The sequence below is a fragment of the Macaca mulatta genome, chromosome 11 (assembly GCF_049350105.2).
Source record: "Macaca mulatta isolate MMU2019108-1 chromosome 11, T2T-MMU8v2.0, whole genome shotgun sequence".
Classification (NCBI taxonomy): Eukaryota; Metazoa; Chordata; class Mammalia; order Primates; family Cercopithecidae; genus Macaca; species Macaca mulatta.
The window spans coordinates 121,638,733-121,664,886 of record NC_133416.1 but is presented as its reverse complement, the minus strand read 5'-3'; the positions used below and the strand labels follow the sequence as shown (position 1 = coordinate 121,664,886).

The following is a 26,154-nucleotide window of genomic DNA, read 5'->3' as shown; positions in this document are numbered from 1 at the left end:
CCAAGAGCTCCTCCGCGGGTTTTTTTTTTTTTTTTTTTTTTTTTTTTTTTTTTTTTTAATAATAAGGATCCCATGCCTTATGCAAGAGATCTCAGTCTCCCGGAACAACTCGATTTCCTTCCAATAGAGGTCTGAGGTGGACTCCCACCTCCCTTCGTGAAGAGTTCCCTCCTCTCCCCCTTCCTAAGAAAGTCGATCTTGGCTCTGTTTGTGTCTTAGGTTCATCACCCTCATTTCTCCGGAGAAAGCCGGGTTGGTTTATGTCTTTATTTATTCCCGGGGCCAAGACGTCCGGGACTTGTGGCTGCGCAGACCCGGCACTGATATGCGAAGACGGAGAGAAATTAACCTCCCGCCGCTGCCCCCCAGCCAAGCGTGACAGAGCGCGGGCCGGTTGCGTGACTCGTGACGTCTCCAAGTCCTATAGGTGCAGCGGCTGGTGAGATAGTCGCTATCGCCTGGTTGCCTCTTTATTTTATTGGGGTATGCCTGGTAATAAACAGTAATATTTAATTTGTCGGAGACCACAAACCAACTTTGAGCTGGGAGGTACGTGCTCTTCTTGACAGACGTTGGAAGAAGACCTGGCCTAAAGAGGTCTCTTTTGGGGGTCCTTTTCGAAGTCTTCACCTGAGCCCTCCTCTCCAGCGAGGCGCGCTCCTGGCTTTTGCGCTACGAAGAAGAGGTGGGATAGTTGGAGGTGAGTTTCGCCCTGGAGGACTAAGGGGGGAAATAGGTTTCTCTTTGCACTTGGCCCTCCTTGGCTTTTCACCCCGTCTTGATCTAGCTGAACCTTCCCTCGCTGTGCTGCTACTTTTCATGAACAAAATAAGAATGGCTTCGTGTGTCACCTGGCAAGAATGGATTCTCTCGAAAGGTTTGAAAATCCCTATTTTGCTTGGTGGCCCAGACCATCTGTGCTCAATGAACTAAGCAAATCTGGCTAGGCTATTACCTGGGAGAGTCCAGATTTTTCCTCTCTGGAGGGGCCTGAAGATTATTTATGGGAATCAATTTTATCCCCAAATCTCTGAGAACTTAAAGGGATTGGGGAGGTCTTTCTGGATTTCCCTTTCCCTCTACCGGAGATGTAGTGGTTCAGCCTCCTTCCGATACCATGTTTGTTTTTTGTGTCTTCGACCTAGCGTCGCCTTATTAGCAAGCCCAAAGGCCTCCAAGCTGACTTGGAGGGTGAGGGTGTTTTCACAAATAAATAAAACGCCTGGGCAAAGATCTGTTTGCAAACAAACCTGGAAGGTGGAGTGAGCACCATAGCACAGGAGGGTTGGTTTTCTCCCTGGTTGCCCCACATTTAGGGTTGGAGATTCTCCACTTTGGCATTTTGCAGCAGTGGCCTGGCCTGGGATTTTAGCAGAGCAGCCACAGAGGGTTACACAACTGCTGATCTCGGGCATTTCTCCTCCCTCCATCCCTTTCTCCAGACCTTGACTTGCAGGCCCAAGTCTCTTATCAGGACCCTAGAAAAATCAGGACGATGGGGGTACAGGAGGTAAGGATGGGAAACAGAACAGGACTCCTGACATTTACTCCAAGCACCCATATTCGGTGTCCCAATCTGGGTCTGCTCAGACTGAGACCTACTGACTGTGTTTATGCTTTTATTGACCTCTTCAACTCACCCTAAAAAAAAAAAAATACATTTCAGAGAGGGGAAGGGCAAGGAGAGGAGACCAGTGGAGATGAAAACCCTCCCCAGTCTCCAGTGACTGTTTGATTATTTTAATAAAACTGGGCACTGCCTTGTGTACACCTGGAGCAGGGGAGGTCTGGTGGCCCCACTGGGTGGGGGTGGGGGCCCGCAGCGATTTCTTGGCATCTTTGATCTCGGCCCCCATCCCAATGCACCTTCACCCTGCCTTCACCCTAGAGTCGTTGAGAGTAGGGGTGATGAGTAGGGGGTGGAGGAGAGATGTCAGAAAGGCGAGCGCCGGCCAGGCGGGGTCAGGCAGCTCTCCTTCTCGAGGTCAGCGTTGGAGAGAACGTCTGCAAGGCTGCGGAGGCCCGGGGTGTGTTCGTGTGTGTGCTTCCAGACTCGGTTCTCTGCACCGCCAGCGTCACTGAGATTACTTCCCGGTTAGAAGCCGACCGAGTTTGAAATGATTTGTGCAGGAGTTTTTGCAGCCACTGCTTGCTCAGAGAAGCGGAGATGGATGGAGGTTGGGAAAGGGGTAGAGAGGAGGGAGTTATTGCAGGTCTGGGTTGTGAGTCGTTTGTGATTTGAGTGTTCGGGAAATCTAGTGGAAAAGTTGTGGGGGGGAAGGGAGGACCGGAGGGTGGGAGGGAGAGAGAAGGGGGAGGGCGGCAGAGTGCAGTGGGATCTAGTTGGATAGGCGATTTCAGTACTTTGTGAGCATCGAGGCAACCCAACGTCACTGTGCTCAGCTGAGTTGGCTTGTATTTCAGAGAGAGAGAGAGAGAGAGAGAGAGAGAGAGAGAGAGAGAGAGAGAGACTGACTCTTACCTCGAATTCGGGAACTTTAATCCTGAAAGCTGCGCCCAGAAAGGACTTCGACCATTCACTGGGCTCCCAGCTTTCCCTCCCTGGGGGTGTAAGGGAGGAGCGGGGCACTGAGATTATATGGTTGCCGGTGCTCTTGGAGGCTATTTTGTGTTCTTTGGCACTTGGCAACTTGGAAGTATTTAGCGAGAGCAAGCGCACAGCGGAGGAGGTGTGTGTTGGAGGGGGGCAGTCGCCGCGGAGGCTCCAGCGGTAGGTGCGCCCTAGTAAGCAGCAGTAGCCGCTATTCTGGGTACGCAGTAAACTCCGCATAAACCCCGGAGCCACCATGCCTGCACCCCCGCCTCGCCGCCGGCTTCCCTGCTAGGAGCAACAGAGGATGTTGTGAATGCACCGGCTTCACCCAGAGAGGTAACCGTCCCGGCAGATGGCCCAGGAGGCTCAGGAGGGAGCTAGTCGGCCGAGTCGGCTGGGGCGGCGGGAATGGCGGATTCAAGCCTGGCTTTGCATTCTGCAGAGCGCAGCTTGCAGAGATTTTGCGCGACTCGGAGCTCCGCGGAGAATGGAGTCCGGGAGGCCGCCGCGGCTGGCGGAGCGGCATTGAGGTTTGCAGGAAGCACGGCCTGGTTCTGTCAAACCGCATCTTGTTCGTCTCCGCCAGCCCGGAGCTCCCCGGGACCCTGGCGAGGGCGCGGGGTAGGATTCTCCCCGCGGCCGGCAGTGAATGGGAGCGCGTGTGGGAGCGCCAGCCCTGCTTTCTTTTGTTGTGAGTAGGCTGCGGAGCTCCAGTCGCCGCCTCCCTGAAGCCCGGAGAACGAGGCGAAGAAAGCTGCTTGCGAGTCAGGCCTCAGAAACTGTCCTTCTCCTCGGCCCCATTTCTAGATCTCTGGCCACTGCAGATCAGGGTGGGATCTGGTCCCTTGCTTAAGCAGCTGCTAAGGTTTTGGGGGACCATCGCTTGTGCCCGCTTCCGAAAGTCTTTCCGTTTTGGGGGGAATTCCTACTTGAGTATAGAGGAGATTGGAAGGAGATCAGAGAGCAGGAGACAGGCTCATTGGGCTTGAACAGCTCTGCGGCTGTTATTTTGTGTGTTCCAACCTCATACGCCTGCAAACCCTGGCCGTTCTGTTCATTGCGGGGACCCGGGCCGCAGATTCAATGCCTCCAGCCTAGGACTTATCCGATAATGACTTTGTCCTCGCCAATCCCGAGCCTGGGCCTGCAGTTTAAGCAAGCCAGGCCTGGCTGAAGTTCAGAGAAACCCCCTTCAGCCTGGTCACTCCACAAAATGCCCGCCATCCCCGGCCCGGCTGCAGAGCTCTGGTGGCGGGCACCCAGTGACGAGCCTCCCTCAGAACCGCTGCACGGTGGCTTTCTTCATTCAGTCTTCTGTTTGGCTACTTTTTATCTTTCAACGAATCTTACTTAATTTAAGGTTGGGGTAAAGAAAAGGACTTTTAATTTTAAAGGACTTTTAATGTTAGGCCTGTAACTGATAAAAGATGTATGTGAATTCTCTTTTGAACCTAGTCTCAATCTGCATAACGTTCCCCTCTCCTGTGTTTTTGTTTTTGCAAGAGGCGGGTTATTTCACACATATTTGCCTGCTGCAGGAAACTATTCCTCTTGTGAGGTTTAATAAAAAGTGTTCCGACGGCATCTTGTAATTTGGCGAAGAAAGAAATTCTCTAAAGGACACTGGGTTTTTGTTTTGTTTTGTTTTTGGTTCCTACCCAGTGGCTTCCAAAAATACCCACGCCTTATCTTTATTGGCTCTTCCAGAAGTCCAGACAAATTTGACGGGCAGCTTGCTTATCACGGAGAGCCTGCGCAGGGGAGATGCGGGCCTGCCTCCTCCGGGTCTGACGCGGGTCTTTTGCAAGAGGTTGTGCCTGGTCATAAAGTAATAGTAATAATACTAGGAATACTAGGAATAGTAATAATTCTAGGGCCTTCTGCAGTCTCCTTTAGCTGGGAACGGAGGTGCTGGTAGCTGGAAACTGGGGGCCAAACTGCTCTCTCCTGTCACTAGAACTGTGCTCTCCAACCTTTCTCTCGTTCTCTCTCTCTCCTCCCCACCCCCATCTTCCCCTGCTTCTTGTCCTCAGAGCAGAACCTTGCGCGGGCACAGGGCCCCGGGCGCACCATGGCCGACGCAGACGAGGGCTTTGGCCTGGCGCACACGCCTCTGGAGCCTGATGCAAAAGACCTGCCCTGCGATTCGAAACCCGAGAGCGCGCTCGGGGCCCCCAGCAAGTCTCCGTCGTCCCCACAGGCCGCCTTCACCCAGCAGGTAAGGAGACCTCGCGCTTCGGGTCCCTTTGCAGAGATCGAAGTCAGAGTCTGGCTTCCCTGCTCGGCTCCTCTTGCAGGGACAGAACAAAAACAAAAATAAAAAGCAAAACAAACCCATCGACTGTAATCATCCTCTTTCCTTTTTATTCCCACTCAGTTCCACCTTTCTCTGCCCTGTCTCCTCAAATACTAGAGTATTGTCATTCACTTTATTGTGACGGTTATCTTTACAAAGGATTTTTGAAATCTACTTAAATTGTTCGACAAATCTCAATTATCCGGCTGTTTGGGGTCAGCTAACAATGGCCTAGATAATTCCTTTCCCGCAGCACTACGTGTAGAGTCGGCCCTCAGCATCTTAATAAGGGCCAGGTCAGCGGCCGCTTCAGGCCGCAATGAGCGATGGCTTGACCCCTCTTCTGATCTCCCGTAGCCTTCGCCTCCTCCTGCCTCCTCCTGCCTCCTCCTGCCTCCTCCGCGCCGCCGCCTAGACCCGCGCGCCCCACCATTTGTCTTGCGGTCGGGGCCTGGCTGGCTGGCGCGCCATCACCCGCCGCTGGGAGCGCACAGGGCTCCGCCCGGAGGGCACCAGGAGCCTCGGGTTCGCCAGGCTACCAGCTGGGCCTGGGCAGAGGGAGGAGCCTCACCTTGCGCTCTGCGCCCCAAACCCGGGACGCACTGGGCGCTCAAGTAGGCCCCTCAGTAGATCCCAGTGATTTTTAAATAAGGTGTCACGGGGGTGTGAAACGGGGTGACGACCAGAAGAGACACTTGCACATAGCTAAAACCCTGCTTGGGATTTCGATGTCCTTCCTGGGTTTTCCCGGCTTCTTTCTTTGGCCTTTAAGTTTCAGGAAAACGTGTGTATATTTGTAGAGAAGCAGAGCGTGAACACAGTTTAGGAAACTTACAGATTTTTTTTTTCTTTTAAGGAAAAGCAAACCCACTTTTTAGACTGTTGCAAATTATTCCAAAATGAAGAGTTTGTGTGTGTATGTGTGTGTGCACATATGTATATATGTGTATATATGTTTATATTTGCATCGGTTCTATAAATGTAGTTTTAGCCGAAAGCCAAAATGTGAAATGGCATCAGGCCTGCCCTATAATCAAAATAGCTGGATGTGGATAGAGCTACTTGCAGGGAGAGCCTGGAGGGTTTGTTAATATAGATATTTAGGATTAATTTTCGTTCTGGACTGTGAGACCATATGATAATATAAGCATTTTTAAGTTTAAAAATTCATATATCTTCATTTTTGTACCCCCATGGCCGAGAATAAGCAAGTATTTGTGTATCTGTATGTTTGGTGTGTGGGCATCTGAGCATCTACATAAGAATATTCTGAGTGGTTTTCTAGATTAGGTTTCTAGTTTTTCTAGGTTAGGTTTTTTGTTTGTTTGTTTTTGTTTTTGTTTTCGTTTCCCTGTATCTCAGGTGAAGTGGATTGAAATTGGCTCTAGTTTTTCTTGGTTTGTTTGGTTGGTTTTTGCTTATTCTGGTCCTCCTCAGTGACATTCCGAAGCACCCTGATGGTGGGTGATCATTCCATAGCCTTATGCTGGTGTCATTAGAAGGAGACAATACAGCACTGTGGGTTCAAGTGGTTGGTGCAAACCTCAGGGACTCAGCCTACATAGGGATCCCTGGGCAGAGGCTATTGGGTGCTCCAGATAATTCTGCAGTAGGCTGAGGCCACTTTTTACCCTCTGAGACCACAGGCTCCAGTGGGAAGGAGGAGGAGTCTCTGTGTTTTGGGGGAGTTTGGGGAAGGAATGCCCACTACCGCCAGGGCTTGTCAGTGTGACTTTTTTCTCCTTCTTGCAGGGCATGGAGGGAATCAAAGTGTTTCTCCATGAAAGAGAACTGTGGCTGAAATTCCACGAAGTGGGCACGGAAATGATCATAACCAAGGCTGGAAGGTGAGAGGGTTAGTTGTGTAGGAGAGGGACGAGGAGAAATTGCGGGAGAGGTGAAGAAAAAAAGGTGGCTTGGAAGAGAAGAGGGAAGGAAAGGGGCAATAGGAGAGGGAACACAGAGAAAGAAGAGAATAGAGGAGGAGGCCGGGAGAGATAGAGAGAAAGAGAGAAAGACAGATCCTGGTTAGAGAGGCACAGGGAGATTCCTCCATTGATCTCTCCTGGGATGGAGGAAATACTCCAAAAGTTCAAGTCCGGAAACTGGGCATTTCTCCCACCTCACATATAAAAAGAATAAAGAGCTTGGGAGGCCGTGCTATCTGGATTCGTAATGAAGGAAAGAGAGAAGAGGGAAAGGAAAAAACAGAAAACAGACCCGAAGAAGACAGAGTCTAGAAGGTCTTTAGGTTTCAGGGGTCTTGGACTTTTTCTTTACTTCCACACTCATTCCCACCCTCCCTGACCATGGAGTGGTTCCAGGGTCCCACCCGACTGTCAAACTCTGAATCGTTGAATGTATTCGCTACCTCTTTCATTGTTTATAGAAAGCTGGCGAAGCCTTTGAAACTGAACCGGGGCTCGGCCGGGCTCTATATACAGACACCGATAAACACAGCAGCTTCGCCAAGACACTCGCCCCGGAGTTCCCCTTAAAAGCTCGCAGAGTTTTAGCTAGAAATGCTAGACTTCTGGGGAAGAAGGAGGGAGAGTGGTGCAGCTCTATATGTCAGTGTGAGTGTGTGAGTGTGTGAGTGTGTGTGTGTACGCGCGCGCTCAGGTCTGGGGACGTCCTGGCCACATCCCTTTTCATGCTGGACTGGTCTTCCGCGTCCCGCAAAGCAAAAAGCCAGAGGATGTCCCGAGCAGGCGTGTGGAGTAGGCGACCGGTAGGCCCAAGCCACCGAGTGTGTGAAGGCGGAGGGTGGAGCCGCCTTTCCAGACGCCCCCCCTCCCCGCCCCGCTCTCCAGCCGAAGCCTCCCTCAATAAACTGACAACAGTGACATTTATTATTATTTAAAATTAAACAAAGTCTGCTCCCCACTCGGCCCAAGCCCTGAGTGAACTAGGAGGCGCGTACTGTTTATATCAACTAACTGCAGTCCTCTTCCTAGTCCCCCAGGAAGGAAAGACACGGCCGAGTCCCTCTTTCCCCCAGCCGGAGTCGTGAGGGTTTAACTATAAAAGGCCTGCGAAGTCTGCTGCGCCTCCGCCTCCGGGCGCACTCGCTCAGGCTGATAAACACCGCGAGGCTTTGGCTGCGGGGCTCGGAGGGAGAGGCCTCCATTCGACCCTTCCCGTCATCGCTGAGTGAGCCCAGATCTGCCAACTTGTCTTTTCCCCCCAGGCCAGCCTTGAGAATCTTTGCTTTCTCGGATATGCTCTTTAGAAGGTGGAGGGAAATTTGGAGTGCGCCGGGGGGCAGAAAGGTAGCAGAGACGGCACAGTTCCGGGCCATCGGCTTGCTAACGACTCGATCTTAGTTCAGGCCTCAGCTTTTTCTGAAACCAAATCTGGAAGGGTCTGGAATTTCTTTGCTGAAGGCCATGGAATTTCGACTCTCCAAAGAAGAGTGTCAGGCCCCTTGGAGAAATTGTGGGGGTATTCAGGAATAAACTGCTAGAGACCAGTATCAGAGGTCATCAACCGAGCTATAGTGGGAACCGAGGCTTATCCCCTCCTCCAGGGGCAGAGAACCAAAGCCAGGTCGGGAAGCCTGTGCGCACCCACGCGTGTGCGTCTCTGGGGCGCACACACCTTGCGTACACGTGACACCTTAGCGCCGCGAGGATCGGCGGAAGCACCTGGCTAGACCGATCCTCTAGGATCGGCGCCTAGCTTTGTACCTAATAAACCTCCTCTCTCCACAAATATTAATAGTAGGTGTCTGGCTCTGAAAAAGGCAGTTAGCAAGAGCTGAAATGGAGGTCCCTTTGAAGCATCTTCAAAACCCGTTCTCTAAAGGCGCATGCGTCCTGGTTTGTTTTCCTGTTAGGATACCTACAGTTGCCCGCCTGCTGTTTTCTCCTCCCTTCGCCTTTCTCCTCCTTATAACTTCAAGGGAAACCCGGGATGGATCTTGCGGTGAGCGGAACGGGGCTATTTGCCGCTTCCACGTTTCTCCAGGAATCGCTTTTTCCATTAAAATGGATGGAGGCTGCCTTCAAGTATTGGCATTAATTCCCGCCCCTCTCTCTCCCTCCGTCCCTCTCTCTTAGGCGGATGTTTCCCAGTTACAAAGTGAAGGTGACGGGCCTTAATCCCAAAACGAAGTACATTCTTCTCATGGACATTGTACCTGCCGACGATCACAGATACAAATTCGCAGATAATAAATGGTAGGCACTGGGTTGGCAGGTGGAGCGGGGAGAGAGAAAAGTGGAATCTTCTCCCGAGAAGTTGAATCAGTGAACATTTTGTTGTTGTTGTTCCTACTGTGTGCTAAAGGCGTCTGTCCGCCTATCCCATTGCTTTTTACTAACCATTCTCAGACGAAGAAACTGCAACCATTAGCTCCGGTTTTCCAGATGAGAAAACGGAGGCTCAGAGGAAGTGAGGTGCCTGTATCTATCGCTGCACCCATAGGTTGTGGATTTTTACAAAGGGTATTGTTACCAAGTGCTGGAGGTATTTCTGGGGCATAAAACCATTTACAGTTATTTTTTATGAGTTACCTGCTTTGAACATGCATTTTTATGAAATTGCAAAATCGGCTCGTGGTATTCAAGTTAAACAGTTAAGAGAGGAGAGGCCCATTTCTTGGGTAGAATTGTTCCCATGGCTGCCAGCAGTGCAGGGGCCTGACGATGAAGTCCCCTTTGAAAGCCTTCAAGGAATTTTCAAGGCTTTTTGCACGTCCAGACCTCCAGAACCCCCCACTTATTTGTGGGATGCGAGAGGCTGTAAGAAGAAAAGGCTGGGCCAGGGGCTTGCCTGGACCCAGGCACCAAGTACGCTGGGGCACCTGGGATTGCAGATACCTAAGGGAGACGGGAGGGCCTCCAGTTTATTTCCAGCTACTACTCAAGAACCTTCACCTGGTGCGTGAACTGAAGCACGCTTCGGTGCAGTGCGCTACCTCCAGACTCTGAGCCAGGCCTGTAGTCACACCTTTCCTTCATCTAGGTCTGTGACCGGCAAAGCTGAGCCTGCCATGCCCGGCCGCCTCTACGTGCACCCGGACTCTCCCGCCACCGGGGCGCATTGGATGAGGCAGCTCGTCTCCTTCCAGAAACTCAAGCTCACCAACAACCACCTGGACCCATTTGGGCATGTGAGTATTGTGGCCTGGATTCCACGCTTTGTCTGCCTCTTGTCCTCTCTCCCTTCTTCTCACTGGGTTTCTCTCTCTTCTTGGCTCTGTGTGCCCACACTTCCCCTTTTCTTTACTCCGTTTTCCCCCACTTTCATCACTTTCTGCCTCTACCTTCTTGATCTGGACTTCCTTCCTCTTCCTTTTCCTCCCCTCTGTCTCATTTCTTCTCTCATTCATTTCTGTTAACTTCTTTCACCTTCTCACTCGCTTTCCCTTTACTTTCTTTTTCTTCCTACTACTTCATCCTCTGTCTCCACTACTCTCCTAGGCAGATATGTGCCCCTCCGCAGTCCTCCCTGTGATCCACACTCCCCAAGTCTGGGTCTGTAGCTCCTTGGCAGCTGGAGATATGGCCCCCAGCTCACCTGGTCTGAGACTGCATCCTTGCCGCTAGGGCCCAACCCCTCTCCCTTTGCCTAGAGATGGAGGAATGACTAAAGCTGCTCATTCCAGGCCTGGAGAGTCTGTGAATTCGATCTGTGGTTAGGAGTGGAGGGCTGTGTTTCAGTCTTGCAGAAAATATGGACATTCTAGCCCAGTGGATACCCAGTATAGACTGCACAGAGGCTGGACCACAATGAAAGCCATATACCTTCGCTCCCCACTTCCCAATCCTGCCTTAATTTTGGGATGTTCCAGGGGAGAGGGAGAGCCTAGCTCACCTGCCCCCTCTTTTCCAGATGGGAAATGAACTCATAAGAGGCAAACTATGGTGCCAGTGCCACTTTTTAGCTTGATACTCTTGGGGAGATCTGTTTTTTTCAACATCCAGCTTTCTCCCTTTCCACACTGTGCCCAGAGCAGGCGATCCTAAACCGGCGTCCTAAACTTGGAGTCTGGATTGGACCCAAGAGAGGGGACTGGTGAATTTCCTGAAACTGAATGCAGGGTATTGAATGTGCAGCCTGCCCACCACCCAAAAGAATGTGTAGGTTTTAGTGGATTCTTAGTAGGGTCATCACCCCCCCTCCCCAAAGAAAAACAGAACACAAAACGCTGATTTTTGAAAAAATGTCCCCAGATCTCATCGTAGGAGATAATTAATAACTAGAACAGAATACGTATTCTGAATTCACGTTTAGAACTTGTAGTTGGATGATTCTGCCATACAAGTGTGTACATTCATCTTAGGGCATTTGATTCTCACTGCAGCCTAGGGGGAGGACGGAGAGGCATAACTTTTGTACAGGAAGAGTCCAGGGGACAGGGGGTGACTTGCCAAGGTCCTACAGCCTATATTTGGGAGCAGAGATTTGCGGCTAGGTCTCTCTAGTTACAAAAGGGGTTCCCTGTCCTGTAAGGTTGTAGTTTCAAAGAGGAGCAACAGATAGGCCCATGGTCGCCAATTTCAGGGAAAGGAGGGGCCTGGGAGGGAATGAATTTTGTCAAGAGGGCGGGGAGGATGGTTTATGAAGGTCCGAACGAGAAATCTGCTCCTTTGAGGCCTTGGGGATGAAGCACTGAAGTCCCCAGGATCTGGAATGGGAAGAGGATCCCCGTGGTCCCCACTGATGGGTAAATGCAGCTCTCAGCACGTGGGTGGAGAGGAGAAAGAACCATTCCCTTTCTGTGGAGCCTGCTGGGAGGGCACCGAAGGCATTTTCAGGCAAATGCAGAGGCGCTCTGTTAAACTCTGGTGTTTTGCCCACGAGTTCTTCTTGCTGGACTTCCCAGGAGGTGCTCTGTAAATTCAGCTTGCGTGGGCGTTGGCTGACCCGCTCTGACTGTGTATCTGCCAGTCCCCAGCGGATACCTTACCAGCACTAGGGAAAACCAGCGCCATTTCTAAAGGTTCCACTTGCATCTCTGGGCTGGCTCCTTCTGGAGGATGGGAGCCTTGGGTGGGGTCCTGCGTGGTCCTTGACGCTGGGAAGTGGGACGGTTCCCACTCATTTCAGCTCCTAGCTTTTTCTCTCCTCCTCTGGAGTGCCTTTGGGGTCTCTCTGGGGCGGATGCCTGCGGAAGGTGCACAACCCCACCACCAAATTCCTGGCATCCCTGCCAGCTTCAGTCCCCTTCCCAGCTGGGGAGAGGGACTCGGAGCTGCTCAGAACTGCCTAGAAGCCAGGCATTCCCACCCCAAACTCCGGACTTTTAATTCAGAGCCGCCCTAATGAAATTAGGAGCCATTAGATCGCCCTCGCGCTGCTGTCTCCACACTGTCCCCAGCCGTCAAAGCAATTTGGCTAAGCCGGGCCGATGGCCCCGCCGGCCGGGGACTGTGGCGGCCAGCGGGGCCCTGCTGAGTCTCTCTGTCGCCACGCCGCCCCGGTCGGCGTCGCTATCGGCCGGGGAGGCGGCCGGGCCACGGCGGCCGGAGATTAGAGCCGCGCGGCCCGGGGTCGGGCAGCCGCGGGGCCTGAGAGTTCCTCGTCCCTCCCCCGCCCGGGCCGCGGCTACCCTCCCCCAACTACCTCCACCCGATTGGGGCCGGGCTCCGGGGTTGGTCCAAGAATCCTGCCCCAGGGTCATCAATGCAAATAATCAAAGTCACCGAGACAACCTCCGCAGCTCCCGGGAAAAGGCAGGCTAGATTTTCAGGCTGTTAAACGCGGCAATTCGCACGTTCGGTGGGGATGTATCAGAGCGTTTTGGTAAATATTAGCGTTAAGAGCCTCCCGGGAGCATCAAAATCCAGTTCATCAGAACAACAAACCCGGTTTTATTGGTGAGGATGCTCATCTGTGACTAGCCCTGGCTCCAGCAAGAACACGCAGCCTGGAAGTCCTCCTCCTCCTTCTCTTCCTAACGATAACGGTGGTTGTAAAAATAACAGCACAACTACAGCAGTTAGGACCCCTCTTGTCCCTGGGAGCACCCCTAAATATGGGGAAGATAGGAAGTAGAAAGAGAATATTCCTGAAAAAGCAGATGTAGCCGTTCTGTTTGGGGTCAAGAGTGGAGATAATTCTGGTTATGGATCCTGAAACGTGATAAAGCTGGAGAAAGGGAGTTTTCAAGCCCCTTCTTTGAGGGGTGTTGGGGGTGCTTCCTCCCCACACCTTGTGAGCTGACGTCCCTGGAGGGCAGATCACCTGCGCCCCCCCAAATATCTTCTCTTTTCACTAACTCTGCTTTGCTTGTTCTCCAAACAAAGGCCTCAGATTTGAGGTCTGATCACCCACCCTAAGCCTCAGAAAAAGGCTGTGCCGAGAACTGGTGACTTTTTTGTTTTATACATTTCAGTTTTCCAAACACTTGGTATCTTCTCTTGCATCCCTTAGAGATTTGGGGAGTGGGGGTTATTTGCAGGTTTGTTGTTTGTTTGTCCCCGTGCCCTCACACCACCCGTCAATCCAAAAGTGGCGTTCAGGCTTCCCTCCAGACGTGGATTCCTCGATCCAGACTTGCTCAGCTCCCGTTGGGGGTGGGAAGTGCCCTATGCAGGGAGTTAATTTATTAAGCAAACTTTATTAAGAATTCTGATTTACTGCTCTGTGTGCCTTGGGTAGATTCCTGGAATATTACCCTGGCTTTTTCAGTTGGAAATTGTTATTTTTGAAATGTTTCTTTTTAATGAAATCCCTGGCACCTTTTCAAAACAGAAGAAAAATACCTATTTTTCGAGAGCCGATATAACACGGCGAATTTAGAGGGTGGGGAGCAGGGTTTTATCTGGAGACAAAGGGAGTTTTGATTTTCTTACAATCTCATTTTCTTTATTATTTTTAGATTATTCTAAATTCCATGCACAAATACCAGCCCAGATTACACATCGTGAAAGCGGATGAAAATAATGGATTTGGCTCAAAAAATACAGCGTTCTGCACTCACGTCTTTCCTGAGACAGCGTTTATAGCAGTGACTTCCTACCAGAACCACAAGGTAAGCCCGAAGCCCGAAGCCCGGGAACCGGTGCCTGGGGCCATCTGCTCTTTCTTTTGCATGAATCTGCAAGGGTTTCCTGCTGGAACTTTGCTCCTCTGAATGGCAGCAGTCACCAACTTCGACCCCAGGATGCTGGCGTGGGGACAAAGCTGCAGCCTAAGAGTTTCAGCTGTTTTTAGTATATCCACGGGCTTGGCATGACAGTCACAACCACATGTATGCACCCACACCTGTTAGAAACAAACTTGTCAAACCATAGATGGGCCACACACTCAAATGCCACAAGAAGGCATCCCACTGACCTTATGAAATGCCTAGTGGGAAGAAAGGTTGCTTATTGCATGGCTCTGGAGCTGCCGTTTCATTTCTGGGGCCATCATTTCTGCTGGGGTCAGTTTTCTCCTCTCCGCCTTTTTAATCTTTTTCCCTCCAAGACAAGGTCTCACTCTGTCACCCAGACTGGAGTGCAGTGGCACAATTATGGCTCACTGCAGCCTTGACTTCCCAGGCTCAAGAGATCCTCCTGCTCAGCCTCCAGAGTAACTGGGACTATAGGCACACACCATCATTATGCCCAGTCAATTTTTAACTTTTGTTTTTTGTAAAGACAGGGTCTCGCTAGGTTGCCAGGACTGGTCTTGAACTCCTGGTCTCACGCGATCCTCCCACATTGGTCTTCCAAATTGTTGGTATTACAGGCATGAGCCACTGCACCCAACTTTGCCACTCAACTGGCAACAGTGCAGGTGGCAAAGTTGCTGGGATCCTTAGGATTGGACTTTCCTGATGCTTCCCTAATTGTTTCAGAAATCACTGACTCCAGACCACATTCTTGAGCAAGGTTTGCCTTGTTAAAAAGAAAACAGAGCAACCTGCACCGCCAGCAGCTTGGGATAACATTCCCAGGACTTAGACAAGAGCCTGCAGAACCACAGCTTGGTGAGGGGAAGGCACACCTGAATTGCTTGGGAGAAGGTGGCTGCAGTTTGGTTTGGGGGCGGGATGCTGCCGGATGGATTGTGTGAAAGTCAGACCCAGTGAGGTTCAAAATCCAGGCACTGGTTTCGGCATTTCAAAGCTTGACAACAACTTTGGAGCAGGCTGCCTATAGCGGCAGGTTGGAGGGTAGGGGGAGGATCTTCTCTTTTTCCTTAGGAGAAAGCTTGTCTCCGCTTGTCAGGATTCACCTCTGTTCCTTAGATACCCAAGTGCTTGTGGATTCGTTTTATTGCGGGTGGCAGGAGGGATTTAATGTTTCCTAAGCCTTGTTATGAAAATATCTAAAATCTGGAGAGGCAAACAATAGGTGCTGGGGGAGGGGCACCTGCCCTCATGGGGTTGTAGACTGTTAGGAGTATTAAGCAGTGATTTGGGCTTAGAAGGCTGTGGGAGGGCAAGGTGGGAGGGGGGTCCATATGGGATCTTTGAGGGCAGGTCACCTAGATGGATTTGGGGATGGTGCGCCCCCACCCCCCAATACCTCCTTCATAGTTCCTGTCCCCACCAGCAAGGCTGGAGTGGAGGGGGAACTGCAGGAGCTGGGAACCGGACAGGAGAGGCCAGAAAAGGGTGAGAGGTAGGCTTAGCACCCCAAATCCTCCCGTCACCCCTCGAAGTTCATTCCAGTGCAGGCTGGCTTGGCAGAGAATGCCCCAACTGAGGCTGGGACTGTTCCAAAATGCTGTGGGTAATGTCCAAATCCAGATTGTCTGTGAACTGGTCAAGCTGTGATAGACAGTCTTTCCAGGCCACAAGGCCTGTCTGGGAACCCAGGTCGAGAGAGAGTTTCCCGCCCTTGCAAAGAAAAGTCATTCCCCTCAACACACCATTCCTTTTTAAATGGGTAGGAGGATTTTTCTGAGTATCCTTCCACTTGTTGAACCAGCAAGAGCAAAACTGAGGGTCGAATGCCCTGAAAGATGTAAAACTATTTCAGGCCAATCTGAGTCTGGCTGCTTGAAACCTGTTTCCCTCAATGGTTGCTGTAAACCTGTGTTTAGCTTTGTGGTGATGGTCCCAGGAAAAAAAAATAGCAATAAGGAAACTCAATTCTTCCTATATATGTATATACTTACATGCTCTCAAACCAGACAGGGGTCCAAAAATATATCATATCTTTCCCCTGTCTACCCCAAGAAAGCTCAGGTTCATACAGGAGAACAGGAAGGGGTAGACATATTAAAATGACTTGCTTAAAAAGCCATCTGAGTGCTCAGGTCCTTTGGAAGAAACACCCTAAATTCTGTGTGCTTATGCTTATGGTCTTAAGACTCATCAGGTGTGGATAGATGTGGGAAAACTCGCTCCCTCTCTCCTTCTCTCTGTTGACAGGCTTATTGAGGCATAATTGTCATCCAATAAACTGCCATATTTGAAATAGACAATTAGATAAGCTTCTTGTGTATATATATATATGTATACCTGTGAAACTGTCACTGCAACCATTTGTGAATATGCCCAATACCCTTTACATTTCTATTTTAAAAATGTCTTCCCAATGCACATATTTAGTGATTGATGTGCATGAATGCCTGCCTGCCCAATGGGGTATGTATGTGTGAATTTTTTTTTTAGCACAATGTAGGGAATCATGTGTCTAAGAATGTGTGTCTTCAAATATGCATTTGGATATATGTGTATTTGATGGCCACACTAAGGGTTCACACACAATAATTGCTTTTCTTTTCTGTATTGATTGAGTCAGGGAGCCCAGTTGAGCTGTGCATAAAGGTCTGTTTAGCCAGCCTGACAGATTCCTTGATATCCGGGAGAGAAATTTCATGGAAGACAACCTTCTGTTTCCCTCCCCCACTTCTTACTTTAGAGCACCAAAGACACCTATTTTCTTTTTCAGGAGCAAATCCAAAACTGTGCACTTTCCCAGTCAAGTGCAGGGCCCCTGCAAACATTTCCCACATGGATATATGATGTGTGATTTAAATAAGCGGGCCAGGGTTGCATGTGATTTGTGGACTCAGTCTTGCTACTTTATTGTCCCACCTGGACCGGGTGTTGAGACTTCTGACTTCATGGGTAGAAGCCAGCTGAGCTCACCATCGCATAGGGTTAAGGTGGATGACTGTGGAGGCTGACTGCTTTGGTTCAAACCTATTTGACTTTGGGCAAATGATTTAACTCCATTTCCGCACCTGTAAAATGGGGATAATAAGAGAACTCACCTCATAGGGTTGTTGTGAGGATTCAATGAGATAATTCCCGGCAAGCGTGTCATGCGGGACCTGGCAGAGAGCTAGCGCAGAGCATTAGTAATGATTGATGAGACCCTTGATTAACTAGTTAGCTGATCAGTTTATTAACAGGGCGATTCCATCCGAAACACAGACTTCAGAAAACTCTTTGCTTACTCATTCTAACTTCCTGGCTAGTTTAGAATCTGAAAGACTGGGAATTTAAATAAGTTCTTATTCCTGTGGTTGAAAAACAACTGCAAATATTAGTCTTTGTGGTTTAGTTGGCTCATTCCCTGATCATGTCATCAATTCAAGGACTATTTGTCTAGCGTTTTGCCTTGGATAAATGAGCAGGGAAAGAAAAGCAATGCATATGATTAAATTGCCAAGACAATTTGGAAAACTAAGGGCCACCGTTTTTACGGTCAAAGGGCACATTGCCTTCAGAATGATCTTTCTCTCCTTGGATGTAGGTACCAGGTGGAGATAGGTATGCTACAGGGTTCATTTCTTAGGCTGCAATCACATACCCATATACCACAGGGCCCCTAATGACGAGACACATTTCCTCAGCCCAGCTGTGATCTCGGACTGGATTTGGGACTTATTTCCCCAGGTGGTTGACAGCTTGAAAAAGATATTTAAAAACTCAAATCTTCCCCAGCGACGTTCATTCTGTGAAACACGTTTTTGTAAAGTTTTCACTGCAGTTGTCAGCAGCTCCCAGAGCAATCCCTAGAAATATTTAGGTGTTAAAAAACGTCACGTGGGCATTTCATTTCCCTGTTCTTGCAACAATGGCTGTGTATGCAAGCAATGTCTATCCCCAGATATTAACTTAACTTTGCATTTTCCTCCTGCTTAAATCATTGTGTAAGGAGTCTATATTTATGAGGTATGAGCTTTCTGGTCGGGACCAGGAAATGAACCCTTAATAGAGAGACATAATTAAGATTTTTGGTCCTCGTGAGGGTTTTAAAAATTTTTTTCAAAAGCAAGAATTCACAACAATTATTCTCATTAATTTTTACAACCTCTGTCTCAGTTGGAGCTGGTATTTATGTTTGTTTTTCCCCCACTCCCAAATCTCTCCCGGATATCCGGTTTTATGTTGATTTTGAAGGGAGTACATTTGCATGGTGAATAGAAGAAAGTTTTACTGAAGTCTTTTGGTGGAACTGGAAAATCCAGGTGTATCAGTTTGTGTGTCCACGATCTAACACACAGCATATTAGGAAGGGAATTTAATAAACATGGCTGTAGTATGTGAGTGGACAGATATTTTGACCTGCAGATAATGTATGTTGTATGTTGACATTTCTCAAGGGTAATTCTTAGGTCATATAGGCATCTATAATCAGTTTCCAAAAGAAGTTACACGTAAAGATCAACATACCTAAGTGAATATATAAGAAATGTGCTTGTCCTGTGCAATCATATTTTTGCAAGCTATGATGGTAAGCACAAGATTAGGAATAGCCAATCTGTTTGAGGTGTAAGGAATGGATTTGAGCAAAAGGTTTTTGCTGATAACATAAAATTCCCCCTTTTCTTCTTTCCTTGGGGCAATTTTTTGTTCTGAGTTCTCGGTGGACATCATGGACTGAGCACTAATTCTGATGCTCAGATCCTCGCTAAATGCTGGTGTCACAGCCTCACCATCTTTGACATTTACTTCTGAGACTGGGATGGGGCAGGGTGGGGGGTGGGAGGAAAAGATGTCCTTCATCCACTTTTAAATGACCTATTTCTCCTTAACTTTTTGCAAGTCCATTAAAAGATGATTTATGGCCAACTGGGTGAAATTTCATTGTGATAAAGCCTGAGTGAGAAAGAAAATCCCATTAGGTGTTGGGTGTTTAGACTCTTAAAATACAAGTGAATGCAGGAGTACACATCTTAAGATGACTTTCCAAAAGGATTTTATAGATTTTTCTACTCATTCAGAAGAGTCAAGAAAAAATCTGAGGCCAATCTGCTCACACCTGTAATCCCAGCATTTTGGCAGGTCAAGGCGGGTGGCTCATTTGAGGCCAGGAGTTCAAGAGCAGCCTGGCCAACATGGTGAAACCCTGTCTGTACTGAAATACAAAAATTAGCCAGGTGTGCTGGTGTGCGCCTGTAATCTCAGCTACTGGGAAGGCTGAGGCAGGAGAATCACTTGAACCCAGGAGGCAGAGGTTGCAGTGAGCCGAGATCGCACCACTGCACTCCAGCCTGGGCAACAGAGTGAGACTCTGTTTCAAAAAATAAAGAATAAATAAATAAATAATCTGAAAGCTAAAGGAATAGACACAGTTAAACAAAAATGGGCTGGGTGTGGTGGCTCACACCTGTAATCCTAACAATTTGGGAGGCCAAGGCTAGAGGATTGCTTGAGCCCAGGAGTTCAAGACCAGCCTGGGCAACATAGTGAGACTCTGTCTTTCTGAAAACCCAAATAAAAAAAAAAGGTTGGGGGAGGGAGAATGTGTACACACACACACACACACACACACACACACACACGGTTACTTTAAAAATATTTTAAAATAGACTTTAGGGTAGCCATAGCAGCTCATGCCTATAATCTCAGCACTTTGGAAGGCCAAGGCGGGAGGATCACTCGAGCTTGGGAGGTCAGTGCTGTAGTGAGCTACGATCACTCCGCTGCACTCCAGTCTGGGTAACAGAGTGAGACCCTGTCTCTAAATAAATAAATAAATAAATACTTGGCTCAGCTGGGCATGGTAGCTCCTGCCTGTAATCCCAACAGTTTCGGAGGCCGAGGCAGGCAGATCACCTGAGATCAGGAGTTTGAGACCATCCTGGCCAACATGGTGAAACCCCTTCTCTACTAAAAATACAAAATTAGTCAGGCGTGGTGGTAGGCACACGTAATCCCAACTACTTGGGAGGCTGAGACAAGAGAATCGCTTGAATCCAGGAGGCGGAGGTCTCAGTGAGCCGAGATTGTGCCACTGTACTCCAGCCTGAGTGACAGAGTGAGACTCCATTTAAAAAAAAACAAAAACAAGCAAAAAACAAACAAACAAACAAACAAAAAAACAAAGAAAACCTGGCTGGGCACAGTGGCTCGGCCTGTAATCCCTGTACTTTGGGAGGCCGAGGCAGGAGGATTGCTTGAGCTCAGGAGTTCCAGACCAGCCTGGACAACATGGCAAAACCTCATCTCAACTGAAACTAAAAATAAAAATAAAAAAAATTAGCCCAGCATGGTGGTGCATGCCTGTGGTCCCAGCTGCCTGGGATACTGAGGCAGGAAGATTGCATGAGCCCAGGAGTTTGAGGCTGCAGTGAGCTATGTTTGCACTCCAGCACTCCAGCCTGGGTGTTAGATTGAGGCCCCATATCCAAACAAAACAGCAAAACAAAAATGCTTCATTTTTTAGAGCAGTTTCAGGTTCATAGCAAAGTTGTGCAGAACATACCAAGATTTCCCCTATAGCTTCTCCCCACCACATGCACGGCCTCCCCCACCATGGACATCCTGCATCAGAGTGGAACATTTGTTGCAGTTGATGAGCCTACATTGACACATCATCATCACCCAGAGTGCATAGTGCACGTTAGAGCCCACTCTTGATGTTGTACCTTCCATGGGTTTGGATAAATGCATAATGACGTGTATCCTCCTTTATAGTATTATAGGGAGTAGTTTCACAACCCTAAAAATCCTCTGGGCTCTGCCTATTCATCCCTCCCTCTTTCCAACCTGTGGCAACCACTGACCTTTTAACTGACTCCACAGTTTTGCCTTTTCTAGAATGTTGTATAGTTGGAATCATATATCTTAAAATATTAATTGTATGTTTGTGTTTATGGTGAATACACATGGGTACACATACATACAATAATTTTACTTTCAATATAGAGTCTTGGGGTTAGAGGTAAACCTTGTAGGTCATCTCTTCCAGAAAGCAGAACAGACAAGAATTCCTCCTCTCTTCAAATGAAGAAATTAGAGGGTACATTGATTTATCAAGCATAGTTTCTTAAATCTGTAACTATACTACTGGGATAGACTCTAGATGACTTTTAGGGATACTTGAATATGATGAAATCACAGAGAAACTTTCTTTCTTTTTCTTTTCTTTTCTTTTCTTTCTTTCTTTCTTTCTTTCTTTCTTTCTTTCTTTCTTTCTTTCTTTCTTTCTTTCTTTCTTTCTTTCTTTCTTTCTTTCTTTCTTTTTTTTTGAGATGGCGTTTTGCTCTGTTGCCTAAGCTGGAGTACAGTGGTGTGATCTCGGCTCACTGCAACCTCTGCCTCCTGGGTTCCAGTGATTCACTTGCCTTAGCCTCTGGAGTAGTTGGGATTACAGGAGCCTGCCACAATGCCTAGATATTTATTTTTTTGTTTGTATTTTTTGTAGAGATGGGGTTTCACCATGTTGGCCAGGCTGGTCTTGAACTTCTGACCTCAAGTTATCCACCCACCTTGGCTTCCCAAAGTGCTGGGATTACAGGCATGAGCCACCATGCCTGGCTGAAAGTTGTTCTTTTTAAAATTATCTTTCTAGTATTCTATTAGAGAGGGAGTCTCAGTTCAGTACTGGTTTGTGTTAACTACTCTGAAAGTGTCTAATTCCCACTTGCAACAAAGAGAAGGCAAGCTTTGGGTCTGAGTAGAGACAATTTCATATGTTTGTTTTCTTCTTATTGAATAGCAAGTGATTCTAGTTTGTCATACAAAGAACTGACATCATATTTGTGTGAAATAAATGTCAATTAAAAGTGGTTTGACTTAAATAAAAATGTTAAGCCAGTGTACAGACACTGTATAGATATGGCAATGATAGTGAAAGAAAACTCTGAATGACCGAAGTTTGAGTCATGCTGCTCTCATGTATATAGCATGATTCTCTATGCTCTCTATGAAAATTCAGTTCACATGCAATTTTTTAGGAAATACTTCTAGCAAACTCCATATGGATGCATTCTGTCACCTGGGTCTGCTACTGTACATTCACACTAATATAATGTGTTGATGGATTAAATTAAAGTTCTGGGCCTGAAACCAAAATGTGTAAAAAGACCCTGTTCTGTAACTACGCCTTGTATGTTGCAACACAGATTTCCAAGATAGAACCCTCTCTTCTTTGCTTTGGACATTAAAGAGCTTTGGTGCTGTTCAGTAGCTATTATATATGTTATCATTATACATATTGGTGCTTATTTCATTAGACACCATTTTCCACCAGAGCTAGCAAACGCTATCTGCAAAACTATGAAATGAACATGAAAAGAGGCATAATAGAATTTTTGAATGCAATAATCAAGACATGTTTTCTGCAGAAACACACGATGGAGTCAACCCTTCCAAATGGAGGTTACCACGCTGCCGGATGTGCAACAGTCATGTCAGTATGCACAGCTTTCCAAAGGGGAGGGGGTACTGAGTATTGAGGCCTAGATGGTGTTTAAAACACAAAATGCAAGATTGGAAAAAAAAAAAAAAGAACCCGGCTGGAATGATGCAGAGTATGACTCCAATTAATGGGCAAACCAAATCCAGGTGTTTTTCCCCTTTTAAAAGCTGTCCAATGGAGGACATTTTTCAAAGCCTCCACTTGAATGAAGTGGTGGGTCCCGTTGACGTGACTGGCTTAATTTGCTTCTTTCGGTTGCCAGAGGCTGCATTTCCATGACATTTATTATTAGCTCATGTCCCGAGGTGGTCTTGCAGCAATCAAGTGAAAACCAGCTTGCTCTCTCTCCCTCTTTCCTTCAGATCACGCAATTAAAGATCGAGAATAATCCCTTTGCCAAAGGATTTCGGGGCAGTGATGACATGGAGCTGCACAGAATGTCAAGAATGCAAAGGTAGGAAAGTGGATTCCTCAACTTTCTCCTCCACACATACCCCTCAAATTACCCAGGTAAGCCAGCAGCAACCCAGCACCTCCCTCCACCAGCCTTCCTGCCCACAGAATGCCAGGCACAGAGAAATGGGGAGAATGAGCCCCCTCTGTCCCATTTTTTGCTAACCCTCACATGTGGTTGGCACCATTGGGCAACCTGGAGAATACATTTTCTAGTGGAGAGAAGGTACAAAGAGTTTGGCATTCTCCATTCTCCCAGGGAACAGAAGGTACAGCTTTCTCTTCTTTCTCTGCTGTCTCTCTCCCTGTAGGGAAACCCTTTCTCTTTTTCTTCCCATAAGTCACAGCCGATGAATGCTTTTTTTTTTTTTGGCAACAGCTCTTGGTAAATGAAAGAGAAGTTAATGACTTGATTTCCTGAGGGTGAAATACAGACAAACTTGACACCATGTGGTGTCCAGGGCACTGGAGGATTGGAAGCTGGTGCTAAAAATTGCTCGGTATTTTTACATATCCTGTGGTCATAGTTGCTGATATGATGAATAGAACGGGCTGTAGCAAATGTACATAGTGGGAATTTGGTCTGATTTGAAAGGATTGTACAAGCATTGCCAATTTTGTGGAACATTCTCTCTACCTCTTGATGTGCTTCCAAAATAACTTACCATATGGCAAGCAAATTAGAAATACATCTTGATCCCTCTGACCAGGAAGGTTTGTGTGTGTGTTGTGTGTGTGTGTGTGTGTGTGTGTAGTGTTTTCTCTTTTTTCTGTTTGGTGGGTTTAGTGTTTCAAAACAAAATGAGATCATTTCGGATGTTTTCCTTATCCTTTCTGGAAGACATGGAAAGGGAGAGTCAGGCAGATAGATATATTCATTCAAAGAAAGATAAGAGACCTATAAGAACAGAAAGGGAGAAAGACCTTAGATCTATGGTTTTAATATTAGGTTTAGAAATACATGCAATGGAAAAATTGTTTTTAGATAGTGGGCTTATCAGGTCAAATTTTGCGTGCTTTTTAAAAAATAATGCTAGCCCACGTGGCATGTTCCTGTAGCCCCAGCTACTCAGAAGGCTGAGGCAGGAGGATCTCTTGAACCCAGGAATTCGAGGCTGCAGTGAGCTATGATCACACTACTGCACTGCAGTCAGGACAACATAGCAAGACCCTGTCTCCAAATATTAAAAAAAAAAAACAAAACAAAACAAGACAATGACCGTGTTTCCAAACATTAAAGAAAACAAGAAGTGTGGTACATGTGTGCACATGTTCCTGTTTTCATAAATTGGTTTCCTATGGATTCCTGTTTGTATAAATTGGTTTCCTTCAAGATCGTGGACTCACAAGGTACTTTTTGTGGCTAAAATAGGCAAGTTCTGAGTTTGCTATTTAAAATTTATTTTTGGTTTTAAGCATCTACATTTTGAAATTGGGTCACAGGGTCAGTGGAAAAGATGACAACAAATATTGTGTTTTAGCTGAGAGAGGTTCAATTATTCATGACCCTGGGCTCAGAGTGCCAACTTTTTGTTCCTATCCCATTCTGATGGTGATTTGCCATTAAGATAGCTTGGTCATTGCCAAACAGAGTCACCTCTCAGACCTACAGGCCAAGTTCCTGCTGTGCAGGTGGGAGCTGAAGGGAAATCGCCTTTCCAGCCTGCAATCAAAGGGTTTCATCATCTCTCACTGCTTCCCTCCTTTTTACAAGGTCAAGAGCAGGGGGTGAATAATAGATTTAAGGTGTCTTGAATTATCCCTTCAAACTTTACCAGTTACCATGTCCTACTGATCATACCTTCTAGCATAACTCAGAATTCAGCCCTCTTCTGCCAGTATGCTAACTCTAGCCGCCACCAGCCTCCTAACTGATTGAGACCTAAATTCAGTCCTTGTCTCCTCCAGGGACTTTCTTTAGGCAGCCACCATAGAGATCTTTGTAAAACACAAATCAGGCAAGGTCTCTTTGCAGTGGAGAACATGTCCAAGCCCCCTGTTGCCCTTGGTATAAGGTTTGGACTCTTGCCTGGTTGGCCATGCCCTTCCCATGGGGCCTGGCCACCCCTCCTAGGTTTGTCCTTCACCAGTGTCCCCCTAATATGTGTCAATCATGCTAAAGGAAAGGCTTCAAACTTGTGTTCTTTCCTTTATTTTTGGCCCTTCGAACACACATTTGGTCTGCGTCAAACCCTTTCCCCTCCTTCTCACCAGGCCATCTCTGGGTCTCCTTGTAGAACCATCACTGGGTCTCCTTGTAGCTTTTCCTTCCTCCAAGAAGCTTTCCCTGGCCACAGACTGTGTGGTCAGCCCATGTCTCCCACCAGGACCCCTCCTGGGAATCAGCCACTCAAACTTTACCAGTTGCCCTCCAGGCTTTTCTGTGTCCAACTCAGGCCTGGAACTTTGGAAGCTGATTGGACGGATGACAGCCGGCCATGAAAGGAGAGACAGGTGGGCACGTGTAGGTATGTGAGAGCTCAGATGTCAGTCATTAAGGGAGTCTTTCCTAAAGCTTTTTTTTTTTTTTTTTTTTTTTGAGATAGGATCTCACTCTGTTGCTCAGGCTCGAGTGCAGTGGCATGATCTCAGCTCACTGCAGCCCCGACATCCACAGGCTCAGGTGATCCTTCCACCTCCCAAGAACCTAGGACTGCAGGCATGCGCTGCCGTGCCCAGCTAAATTTGTTTGTTTTTATTTTATTATTATTAGTTTTGTGCGACGGAGTCTCCCTCTGTCACCCAGGCTGGAGTGCAGTGGCATGATCTCCCCTCACTGCAACCTTGGCCTCCTGGGTTCAAGCGATTCTCCTCCCTCAGCCTCCTGAATAGCTGGGATTACAGGCGTTTACCACCATGCCTGGCTAATTTTTGTGTTTTAGTAGAGACGGGGTTTCACCGTGTTGGCCAGGCTGGTCTCGAACTCTAGACCTCAGGCAATCCACCCACCTCGGCCTCCTAAAGTGCTGGAATTACAGGCATGAGCCACCATGTCTGGCCTAAATTTGTATTTTTTGTAGAGACAAGGTTTCACCACGCTGTCCAGGCTGGCCTAGAACCCCTGGACTCAAGTGATCTTCCTGCCTCAGCCTCCCAAAGTGCTGGGATTACAGACATTATCCACAGCCCCTGGCCAACTCTCCTAAAGTTCTAAACACATGTTCATTTTGTTTGTTTACTTACTTCTTGATTGATTGATTGATTGATATTGAGACAGGGCCTCGCTCTGTTGCCCAGGCTGGAGGGCAGCGGTTCGATCACGGCTCACTGCAGCCTCAACCTTCTAGGCTTAAGTGATCCTCTGA

General features: G+C 48.0%; 1 protein-coding gene across 2 annotated transcripts in view; it reads left to right on the top strand.

Annotated features, from left to right (window-relative positions):
• Positions 1-19: 19 nt before the first annotated feature.
• TBX5 (T-box transcription factor 5) overlaps positions 20-26,154 on the top strand; it is a 53,339-nt gene continuing 27,204 nt past the window's right edge. The window contains exons 1-7 of one of the 2 annotated variants that reach the window (XM_015152892.3): positions 20-700; positions 4,588-4,772; positions 6,603-6,697; positions 8,912-9,031; positions 9,819-9,966; positions 13,681-13,833; positions 22,759-22,850. In XM_015152892.3, the coding sequence (XP_015008378.1) occupies positions 4,626-4,772; positions 6,603-6,697; positions 8,912-9,031; positions 9,819-9,966; positions 13,681-13,833; positions 22,759-22,850 (755 nt within the window). In that variant the 5' untranslated portion in view covers positions 20-700; positions 4,588-4,625. Of the gene's footprint in view, positions 701-2,149; positions 2,891-4,587; positions 4,773-6,602; positions 6,698-8,911; positions 9,032-9,818; positions 9,967-13,680; positions 13,834-22,758; positions 22,851-26,154 lie in introns of those variants that run through there. The other variant, XM_001111737.5, reaches the window with a different exon arrangement.